Source organism: Pelophylax lessonae (assembly GCF_965119305.1).
Source record: "Pelophylax lessonae genome assembly, chromosome: 2".
Classification (NCBI taxonomy): Eukaryota; Metazoa; Chordata; class Amphibia; order Anura; family Ranidae; genus Pelophylax; species Pelophylax lessonae.
The window spans coordinates 311576461-311588913 of NC_138769.1; the positions used below are offsets into that span (position 1 = coordinate 311576461).

Genomic DNA, 12453 nt, shown 5'->3' on the forward strand with positions numbered 1-12453 from the left:
GCTTTTTGCCATCTCTTTCAGACAAATTAATTATATAAATTATAATCCGCCATGTCTTTTACTTTTGTATCAAAAAAAGAAAAATTATCCACCAGCTAGCCAAGATCCTCGATAATGGTACAAATAGTACTTTACCGAGGGAAAAAAAAAGGAAAACATGTTAAAAAACGCACAGTAAATTCTAATTTGGCTGCCATTTAGTTACACAAGTGCTGCTTCTTTGACTATACGAGTTATTATGAATTGTTTTATTGAGGAAATGAAAACAAAATCTGTTTTAGTATTGCATTTCCAGAATCAGGGTATTATCCTAAAGTAGCTCTAGATTTAATATTAATAGCATGGCTTGCTGTAACGGGGCTTCTTAGACAGTGAGCACTAGCTTCAATCAATACGTTCTGGGACAGTGCAGCGGAAGCAATGTCTAATTGTTTATTGGTATGCTGATTCATCACGGCTTGTTTGGTGCCTTGTAGATAATACAAACTACACTAGAAGAATTTTATTTGAAAGCTTTCATTTCACGAATATGAATTTGATTTTTAAATCGTTAGTAGGGTCAAACTGACATTTGTTTTCAACCTTAGTGATGAGAAAGCTTTGGAGGTGCAGGACGGAAAAAATGTCCCCATCGAACAAACAGTGGTTTTTGTTTGGGAAATTCTATTCATTCCAAAATCAAATGTTAAAAGCAAGGTGTGAATACAAGCTTAAGGCCCGTACACACGATAAGAAATTCGGAAGGGAAATTTCGTCCGACAACCGATCTGCCGATTTTCGGATTGTTAGTATGGTGCTTTCGACAGCCGACTCCGACTTTTCGGCTGACAAAATCCTGATGTGCAGGCTATAAAATTTTTGTCCTCCGTCAACACACGTCCGATTTTTGTCTCATTAGTACAGATTTCGATGGGGAAAAATCTTATGAGCAAGACTAGGCATGCTCAGAGCAGTGTTAATTTTGGCAGCAAATTTCAATTTAGTTTTAGTCTTAGTCTTGGGACTAAAATGGCATTTTAGTTTTAGTCCCATTTATTCTTCTGCGAGTGTTTTAGTTTTAGTCGTATTTAGTCGACTAAAACTCCAGTACATTTTAGTCGACTAAAACTCCAGTACATTTTAGTCGACTAAAACTCCAGTACATTTTAGTCGACTAAAACTCCAGTACATTTTAGTCGACTAAAACTCCAGTACATTTTAGTCATCTATAATGGAATGGGTGTAGTTCAGTTGTAATTTGTAATGCATTATTTAAGCATTTCTCTACAATTTCCAAACTCATATACTACTGCTGGTCCTGGAGTGAAAAATCTTGTTATTATTTATGGTATTAAGCTTTGAGCATGCACCAGTGTTAATTTTGGCAGCACATTTCGATTTAGTTTTAGTTATAGTCTTTTGACTAAAATGCCATTTTAGTTTTAGTTGTATTTTAGTCTTAAGACTAAAATGCCATTTTAGTTTTAGTTGTATTTTAGTCATCTGAATTGTTTTAGTTTTAGTCGTATTTTAGTCGACTAAAATTGTGTTTAATTTAGTCGACGAAATTAACACTGGCTCAGAGATGAAAGAACACATAGAAAGCAATCCAACACATGACATCACTTCTGAAGTAGAATTCTGTCGCACGGGAAAATTTGTATGAAAATAATCTCTTCACTTTCCACATCAGACTAGCATGCCACAAAAGACGGACGAGCGGTCGGCGGGAATTCATAGCGTGTGTACGGGGCTTTAGTGTGAGCTTAGCCAAGCATGTTTTTTTTTTTTTTTTTTTGACATGTAACTTACAGTACAGGTGCAGTATTGCGCATTTTTGGCCCTATAGGCTTTTGAACAATGGGAGCACCTGAGAAACATTAAATATAAAGCATTATTACAGGCATTCTAGTTACCACTTCTGGACCGGGCCTTTTTTCTGACACTTGTTTACAAGTTAAAATCTTTTTTTTTTTTTTGCAATAAAATTACTTAGAACCCCCCAAACATTATATATAATATATTATATATATATATATATATATATATATATATATATATGTGTGTGTGTATATGTATATGTTTTTTTTTTTTTTTTTTTTTTTCCGCAGAAGCCCTATAGAATAAAATGGAGATCATTGCAATATTTTTTTATCACACCGTATTTGCACAGTGGTCTTAAAACTGCAATTTTTTGGGGGAAAAAAAATCACTATTTTGAATAAAAAATAGGAAAACAGTAAAGTTAGCCCAATTTTTATTTTTTTTTTAATATGAAAGGAAATGTTACGCTGAGTAAAAAATGCCCAAGATGTCATGCTTCAGATTTGCGCACGCTCGTGGAATGGCGAAAAAACATTGGTACTTAGAAATCTCCATAGGCGACACTTTAAAAATTTCTACAGGTTACCAGTTTAGAGTTATCAGCAGGGGACCCAAGAAGAGGAGGATCTGGGCTGTTTTAATATTGTTTTAAAGTATATGGGTGAAAAACATGTGATTCTGCCCCAAAGAAGCTCATGTGCTTTTTTGAGCTTTACGCAACAAGCAATTTAAAGCTAAGGTGTGAAAAGTCCCATTGAGAATTATGGGATTCTTCTTCTTGTGAGTATTCTTGATTTGTTGTCTTGCTTTGGGAAACAAAATGTAACAACTCTGGGGTGTGGATGAAAATGTTCTGCTATGGGAGTACTTTACACATCATAATCATCTTGAGTATGCTGTCCAACTCTGGTCACCAATTCTCAGGAAGGATGTGCTTGAAGTACAGAGAAGGGCAACAATGTTAACTTCTGGACCGGAAGGATTTGCCCCCTTAATGACCAGGCCCTATTTTGCGATTCGGCACAGTGTTACTTTAACGGACAGTTGCGTGGTCGTGCGACGCTGTACCCAAATTAAATTTGCGTCCCTTTTTACCCCCACAAATAGAGCTTTCTTTTGGTGGTATTTGATCACCTGTGATTTATTTTTTTTTGCGCTATAAACAAAAAAATAGCGACCATTTTGAAAAAAACAAAAAAAAAACAATTTTATACATTCTGCTATGACATTCTCAAAAAAAAATGTAAAAATCAAACGTTTTTAACATTTTAGGCCAATTTGTTTTCTGCAACATATTTTTGGTAAAAAAAATCACAATAAGCGTTTTTTGATTGGTTTGCGCAAAAGTTATTGCGTTTACTAACTAAGGGAAAGATTTTTGTCATTTTTGTTGTTGTTTTTTTTTTTTTAACGAGTAATGGCGGCGATCTGCGATTTTTTTTTTTTTTTTTTTTTTTGCGGGACTGCGACATTGCAGCGGACAGATCGGACCCTTGACTGACATTTTTGACACTTTTGGGGTTACCAGTGACATTAGTACAGTAATCAGTGGTATACATATGCACTGTTACTGTAAAAATGACACTGGCAGGGAAGGGGATAACTTTATTGGGGAAGGAGGGGTTAAGTGTGTCCCTAGGGGCGTGTTTCTAACTGTGATTGGATGTGGCTTTACATGTAACAGCACAGATCAACGGTCCTACATAGCAGGACCTTATGATCTGTGCTGTTGCACAGGGAAGGATGACAGGCGGCTTTGTTTACATTAGCCGCCTGCCTTTCTCCCTTCACAGCGGAGGATCGCAAGTGACCGGCGGACATTGGGTCCGCCGGTCACACGCACGGAGGTGTCCGTGAACGAGCCAGGGCAGGGGCGCGCGCTCGCCCCCTATTGGCTTACAGGTTAGTGACGTACCCATACGTCAATTTGCCTGGCCGGGGCTGACCGCCGCAGTATATGTACTTGCGGCGGTCGCCAACCGGTTAAGAAGGGGATGTGATCTTGATATACAAATCCTTGAATGGTAACTAGTATTGGGAGGAAACTATTTCACCAGCAGTCTCTCAAAAAAAAAAGTGGCCTCACAGTGAGGTTGGATAAGTAGTTTGATCTTAAAGTGATATTAAAGGCAGTATTTTTTTCTTTTTTTATAAAATAACAAATATGTTATACTTACCTGCTCTGTGTAATGGTTTTTCACAGGGCAACCCCAATCATCCTCTTCTCAGATCCCACACCAGGGCTTCTGGCCCCTCCCCCGGCCTCCTGCAGCTTACTATGGGGGGGGCTCCTGATCTGTGTGTCCATTCACACACGGAGTGTGGCTTGGCCCCACCCCCGCTCTCTCCTCATTGGCCCACTGGCTGTAATTGCTGTCTCAGCCAAAGAGGTGGAAGAGACTCAGGAGAGCCGCTGCTCTCATGCACATGACTGGACCAAGATGGGGCTCAGGTAAGTATTTGGGGGGCGGGGCTGCTGAATACCAAAGGTTTTTTTACTTTCATGCAAAAAGTATGCATGAAGGTAAAAAAAACCTTGAGCCTTTACAACCACTTTAATCTGTGTAAGGAGTTCTTTACCATTAGAGTGGTAAGGATGTGGAGCTCCCTTCCACAGTTGGTGTCAGCGGGGAGTGTAGATGTTTCTTAGCATGTGCAGTGTACAAGGATATGGAATATTGTAATCCTACACATGCTCTCTCAGGTTGAACTGACTGGACTGGTGTCTTTATTCAACCTTACCAACTAAGTATAATTGTTCAATAAATGCAGCACCATACATTGGCTGTTTCGCATAGCCTAGCTTTTGCTGTGGGGTATGAATCTCAGTAAGGCTAGGGAATTTTCTTATTAAAATGAATCTTCTAGTGCAGAAATACTTCTTTAGTTCAGGGGACTGTTGAGCAGTTAGGTGATTAGTCATATTTAAATAGGGAGAAAAATCACCCAAGGCTCTTCTCCAATTAAATCCTACAGAGGAGAGAAGAGATCAGTAATTTATGCTACATGAATATATTGCAGAATCACTAAATCTCTCTTGTAGCTGCTCACATAAAAAAAAAAAAAATTGTGATACAGACATTCACCTTTGGGATCTTAGTAGTGACCTGTGTGACCGATCAGAAGACTGCTGGGCCACTACTACCTCGCTACTGGTTTCAATTCTCAGCTGTTTCCAGAATTGATTTGTATGGGCGAGGTAGAGGATAAAGGATCAGTTACTCTGCTGGGGTCAGAAACATTCCAGCAAAGATAAAGATAACCACTTTGTTTTCTGTTCATTTGTCAATATTTTATGCTTTAAACAGGTTTTTGTGTTGGTTGAGGAATAATTGCCTCTGCTGGCCTACTCATAGCTTTTCAGAATGTGACAGTACATGAGTAATGGTGTGCCTGTGGCTGCATAGTGTAGCATTCCTTCATCTTCCTGCACAGACTCTGATCAGATGTCAGTAAACATATTGAATCACTAGACCACATACTTCATTTGTGCCCTGGATTCTTGTCACTAAGACAAAATGCTTGCTTTTATGTGTTTCCAGCTCTGAAAAGTAACACTTTTTTGGATGAAGTGCCTTACATTTTTACATGAACTGTTGTCCTATACAGTTCATTGACTATATCTGACTTTTTAAGTGTAGTATCAAAATATATGTATACTGCAGTTCTAGAGACTGAAATTTTATGTTTTTCTTCCTCTCCATATATCCAGTAAATACAGAAATTCTTACTATATCAAAATCTTTGCTTCTCCCTATAATGCATCGCTATATAATTAGAGTTATCAAAGAAAATTGTACTTCTGACACTTCTTCATTTTATATTTGTTCAGGGTGGTGTTGTTACTGTTCAGGAGATCAGAGAGCAAGAGAAGGTAACCTTCAGGGCCCCGGTGCAAGAAACCATAAAGGGCCTCCTGGCCAGGGCTTCTCCATAATGGCAGAACACCAGGGCCTGCTTGCAAGTGTGACCTTTGCGACCCTAGTATTCTTGCCATTGGTGTCAGGAGTTTTTATTTTCTTTTTTTTTTTTACCATTTTATTTTATGGATTTATTTATTTTTCTTACAATTGTTTAAGAGCCGCGTTGGGGGCTTTAGTGAGAGATCAAGGGTCTAAACCAGTGGTTCTCAACTCCGGTCCTAGAGACCCACTGACAGGCCAGATTTTAAGTATTACCTTGGGGAGATGTAGACTAGAATACTGCAGACACTGAGCAGCAAATTAGATCACCTGTGATGTAATTTAGTTATCTTGCATCTGGCCTGTTGGTGGGTCCCATGGACCGGAGTTGAGAACCACTGGTCTGAACGAACCTCTGATGTTTCACCTTTGAGAGAAATGAGATTGAGGACACAGCCCTCAGTCTCCATCTCTGCAGCCTTAGCTGCACATAATGAATGAACAGGAATAGTTCTGCAAAGAGCTTCCCATTCATTTACAAACCAAAGATAGTAAACACAGTTTACTATGCCTCAGCTATAAATTAACAGAATCGGGGATCGATACAGATTACTGACTCTCTTCATAAAGATAAGGAAGGGGCCAGTAAATGGCACATTCACTGGCTCCCTTCCCTACTCTCCAACTTGAAATCATCCCCCCACAGCAGCCAGCAGGAGAGGGGCAGGGGGAACCCAGCAGCGCTGTGGGGGGGGATGAGTGGGACCAGGAGAGTGCACAGCAGCCCAATCACAGCAGGAGCTGGATAAAATGGAGGGATCAGTTCCTCTATATGCCACACCTCCTATCCAGGTGTACAGGGGACCACACAAGTGAATTACTTGAATTAGATGATATATTTGTAAGTTGGCTGTAAATCTCCAATACAAGATACATTATATTGTCAAAAGTATTGGGACACCTGCCTTTACACACACATGAACTTTAATGGCATCCCAGTCTTGGACCGTACTGTTCAATATTGAGTTGGCCCACCCTTTGCAGCTAAAAGAGCATCAATTCTTCTAGGAAGGCTGTCCACAAGGTTTAGGAGCTTGTCTATGGTAATGTTTGACCATTCTTCCAGAAGCGTATTGTTGGGTCCGGCACTGATATGAAAGAGAAGGCCTGGCTTGCAGTCTCCTCCCAATTCATCCCAAAGGTGATCTATTGGGTTGAGGTCAGGGCTCTGTGCAGGCCAGTCAGGTTCCTCCACCCACACAAACTCTCTCATCCATGTCTTTATGGACCTTGCTTTGTGTACTGGTCCAAATCATTTGGTGCAGGCGGGATTATGGTGTGGGGTTATTTTTCAGGGGTTGGGCTTGGCTCCTTAGTTTCAGTGAAGAACTCTTAAGGGCAAACCAAGACATTTTGTACAATTTAATGCTCCCATCTTTGTGGGAACAGTTTGGGGGTGGCCCCTTCCTGTTCCAACATGACTGAGCACCAGAGCACAAAGCAAGGTCAATAAAGACCCGGATGAGTGACTTTGGGGTGGAGGAACTTCACTGGCCTGCACAGTCCTGACCTCAACCTGATTAAATTACCTTTGGGATGAATTTGAGTGGAAACTGCAAGCAATGCCTTCCCGTCCACATAAGTGCTTGACCTCACAAATGCGCTTCTGGAAGAATGCTCAAACATTCCCATGGACACTCCTAAACCTTGTGGACAGCCTTCCTAGAAGAGTTCATGCTATTTTAACTGCAAAGGGTGGGGCCAACTCAATATTGAACCCTACGGTCGAAGACTAGGATGCCATTAAAGTTGTAAAAGGCAGGTGACCCAATACTTTTGACAATAAAATGTATGTATTCTACCTTCATTTATTTGCATGTTCATTTTTTCCTTTGAAAGTTGTTTTAAAAGTTTATTTTTACCTGGCACCTTTTTGTTTTTATCCATTCATTTATTTTAGCCTGACTAGCCTTCACATTACATCATTTGTTCCTTTTTTACAGGTTCATTTGCTGGGCCAATACATGTGGATCCACATGAGACTGCGGTGTGGGGAAAGAATGTCACTTTGAAGTGCTTAATTGAGGTCAATGAAGCAATAACCCAGATCTCGTGGGAGAAAAGCATTGGCAAAAACACTCAGACCATAGTTGTCCACCACCCTGTCTTTGGAACATCTTTTGAAGATTCCTATCAGAATAGAACCATGTTTAAAAATACATCGCTTCATGATGCAACAATCGTGATAAATAATGTAGGATTCTCTGATGCTGGGGAGTATATATGCAAAGCCGTTACATTCCCACTTGGAACTATTCAGGCAGCAACCACGGTGACTGTGCTTGGTAAGAATTCAATGTTCCCTCAAATGAGTAGTCTAAGATTGCTCCAGTGACACCTCCTGAAATATTTTACGTCATTTGATGTATTTTCAGTAGCAAAAACAATATTCTCAGCTTATCTTTTGGCAGATGTGTCCTTGTATGCAGCCTAAATATATTGTATATGTGTCTGCAATTAAATTGGAGGTTCTTTCATTTGATTAGAAGTAGGGATGCACCCAAACAAATTCTGGGCCGAAACCGAAAATGCAGGATGCCCTTGGCCGAAAATGACTTTTTTCCCCCAAATAATTTTAAAATGGATATAACAGGGGCATACACCAAAAACAGGCAGGTGTACACCTGTCGCTGCCCCCCTGTCACAGTATAGTGGTTAGTTTAATTACCAATGGTATTTGTATTATGCAGCATGAGGGGGTTAATGTATTGCCACTGTTGGTCATTGATGAATTAGTGACTGACCAGTGGCAGTTAATTAACCCCTTTGTGCTGTATAAGTGCAACTAGTATCAGTGTTAATTAACACTGGTTGCACTGATACTGGTTGCACTAATGCAGCACAAAGGGGTTAATTAACAGCCAGTGGTCGGTCACTAATTCATCAGTGACCAGCAGTGGCAATACATTAACCCCCTCATGCTGCATAATACAAATACCATTGATAAGCTTGCCTCAGCGTCCCTCCCCTGCCTCAGCGTCCCCCCCCCCCCGCCTCAGCATCCCTCACAATCCCAATGCAATCTCCTTACTTTCAGCTCCAGTCCTCCTGTGTCCTGTCCTTCCTTCCAAAAGTCCCGCCTCTGGCTGGCGGCCCGCCTCCCGGTGATGTCACTACTATTACGATCTGTGCATGAATGAATTAACACACCGGGCGGGCGAGCGGCCGCTAATAGCTATAACTATGTGAGCGCTTCACTTCCCTGTCAGCGGAGATACATGCCTGACAGGGAAGTGAAGGCTCACATAGTTACTTACAGCTATTAGTGGCCGCTCACCCGCCCGCCCGGTGTGTTAATTCATTCATGCACAGATCGCAGTAGTAGTGACATCACCGGGAGGCGGACCGCCGGCCAGAGGCGGGTTTTTTGAAACCTGCGCTGCGCCCGCGGTGGCCATCTTTAGTATCGGCATATTTAACCCATTTTCGGCCGAAATGGAATAAGCCCATTTTCGGCTGAAATTTCGGTGCATCCCTAATTAGAAGTTATGATAAATCTGATATCCCATATTATCTCATCTAGCATATCTTTTTTTTTTTTTTTTTTTTTGTTTTGTTTTGAACTTGTCCTTGGTTGTGACAGGTGCCCTTCTATAGGCACTCGGTAACATCTCAGCATTTGCACTTTCCCTTATTGTGGAAAATCTAACACTCTGGGTTTTATTACTGTCAGTTTGGATTGGCAGGTGCCATAAATAGCTGCGAGAGGGTAGTGTTGCATTCAGCGCTATTGAGCAGGAAATAGTAGAAAGCTTAATGTGTTTATTTTAAACACGGGATGTTGACTAGAGGGAAATCCGGTCGCTGTAGAGCAAGGAATGAATTTTACAAACAGCTTCCTATTTTCCCTTGTCCTTAAATACTGAGGGCTGTGCATGGGTGAACTCCGCTGTTTTTTTGCGAATTTTCTAGCATATTTTTTGCAGATCATCACGGAGTGTGATATATAGTTTTTTTGCCATATGCTGAAATAAAACCACTTTAAGCAGTAATAAGCAGAATTAATGAACATCATTAGAGCAGGAATTTTCCACCTGCTCAGTGCTTTTGATGTTTCTGCCAGGTGTTCTCTGAGGCCAGTTTAGGAAATTAATGACCTTGCTGAGCCGTGGTTTACTAGATATCATGTATACAGAAGCAAGAGCAATCAACGCTTCATACTGGTGGACGTATTTGGTTTAAAGCTAACAAATTTATTTAACAAGGCATTGCAAACGGTAGTGATGATACACAGCAAGTAACCCACGGCTAGCCGCCAGATTTTACCTTGCTTTATGCAGTGTATTTAGATAGTGATTGGATGCTGTGGATTACTGAACCTTGCACATGCTTTACCAACCTTCTGCACTGAGCAGTGGTGTTTAGTAACCAAAGGGAGGCAGGGGCTCGGGTATTTTTCATTTTTAATATACACTCATCGGTCACTTTATTAGGTACACCTGTTAAATTGCTTGGTAACACAAATTGCTAATAAGCAAATCACATGGGAGCAACTCCATGCATTTAGGTATCTAGACATGATGAAGACGACTTGCTGAAGTTCAAGCCGAGCATCAGAATGAGGAAGAAAGGAGTTTTTAATGACTTTTAACATGGCATGGTTGTTGGTTCCAGATGGGCCGGTTTAAGTATTTCAAAAACTGCTGATCTACTGGGATCACGCTCGACCAGATGGGCACCTTAAAGACCACAACATACAGGGGTATACAATGTGTGGTTAACAGTAGACACACACACACACACACACATCATAGGTTGAACTGGATGGACTGATGTCTTTTTTCAACCTCACTAACTATGTAACTATGACCATCGCTAGAGTTTACAGAGAATGGTCCGAAAAAGAGAAAATATCCAGTGAGTGGAAGGTGTGTGGACGAAAATGCCTTCTTGTTGATGTCAGAGGTCAGACTGGAGAGGTGAATGGGCAGACTGGTTTGAGATGATAGAAAGGCAACAGTATCTCAAATAACCACTCGTTACAACCAAGGTATGCTAAATACCATCTCTGAACGCACAATACACCAAACTTTGAAGCAGATGGGCTACAGCAGCGGAAGAACGCACCACGTGTCACTCCTTTCAGCTAAGAACCGGAAACTAAGGCTACAGTTCGCACAGACACACCAAAAATGGCAATAGAAGTTCGGAAAAACGCTGCCTGGTCTGATGAGTCTCGATTTTAGCTGCGACATTCAGATGGTAGGGTCAGATATTGGCTTAAACAACATGAAAGCATGGATCCATCCTACCTTGTACCAACGGTTTAGGCTGGTGGTGGTGTAATGGTGTGGGGAATATTTTCTTGGCCCACTTTGGGCATCTTGGTACCAATTGAGCATTGTTTAAATGCCACGGTCTACCTGAGTATTGTTGCTGACCATGTCCATCCTTTTAGGACTACAGTGTACTCATCTTCTGATGTCTACTTCCAGCAGGATAATGCACCATGTCACAAAGCTCAAATAATCTCAAACTGGTTTCTTGAACATGGCGATGAGTTCACTGTACTCCAATGGCCTCCACAGTCACCAGATCTTAATCCAATAGAGCACCTTTGGTATGTGCTGTAACGGGAGATTCGCATCATGGATGTGGAGCAAATAAATCTGCAGCAACTGCGTGATGCTATCGTGTCAACATGGACCAAAATCTCTGAGGCATGTTTGCAACAGCTTGTTGAATATATGCCACAAAGAATTAAGGCAGTTCTGAGGGCAAAAGGGGGTCCAACCCGGTACTACCAAGGTGTACCTAAAAAAAAGTGGCCGGTGAGTGTATATACAGCACTGTGCAAAACTTTTAGGCAGGTGTGTAATTTTTAAAAACAGGGGTGTCAAAATCCATTTCATTGCAGGTCTCATGAGAATTATGGTTGCCCTCAAAGGGCCTGGTGTATCTGTAAGACTGACTATATAGGTTTTTCCAGAGATTCTTTTTCCTCAGAGAATTGGTGCAGGAACTCAACCAAGCCCCCTACCCCCGCCAAACTGCATTGAACAGGTGGGGGTGGCTAAATTGCAGTAACAGTGGGAGGGTCTTAAAGGGCAATAAATAATAGGAGTGCGTTATGCGTGAAGTTCGCTCAAGTTTGAGTGCGGAGTTCAGGGGTGCTCTATGTACAAAGTGCGGAGTTCAGTGTTGAGCTATGCACAGGCTTCAGGGGTGCAGAGTTTAGGGATGGAGTTACGTACAAAGTACACTGTGTACAGAGTGTAGGGTTGAGGATTGCCCTACATACAGAGTGCAGGGTTTAGGGGTGTACTATGCATAGTGAGCAGGGTTCTGCCACCTCTGGCTGAAAAAAAGCCCTGGGTGCGAGGGCCACATGAAATGGCCTGCCGGGCCAGATTCAGCCCGTGGGACTTGTGTTTGGCACATGTGCTCTAAAGTAGGAATGGGTTCTAAAATATATTTTTTAATTGTTTATCTTGATCAATTTACAAAATGCAAAGTGAGTGAACATAAGAAAAAAATTAAATCAAATTAATATTTGGTGTGACTACACTTTGGCTTCAAACCAGCATATACACTGCTCAAAAACAAACACTTTGAAAACACATCAGATCTCAATGGGGAAAAACATCATGCTGGATATGTATACTGATATGGACTGGGTAATATGTTAGGAATGAAAAGTTGCCATATCATTTGATGGAAATGAGAATGATCAACCTACAGAGGGCTG

The 12453-nt window shown here is 41.2% G+C and overlaps 1 protein-coding gene across 1 annotated transcript in view; it reads left to right on the top strand.

Moving 5' to 3' along the window:
• Positions 1 to 12453, top strand: part of NECTIN3 (nectin cell adhesion molecule 3) — a gene marked incomplete at its 5' end in the record, with an annotated part of 151338 nt that overhangs the window by 79245 nt on the left and 59640 nt on the right. The window contains one exon of the mRNA XM_082246146.1: positions 7709 to 8050. Within this exon, the coding sequence (XP_082102272.1) occupies positions 7709 to 8050 (342 nt within the window). The remainder of the gene's footprint in view (positions 1 to 7708; positions 8051 to 12453) is intronic.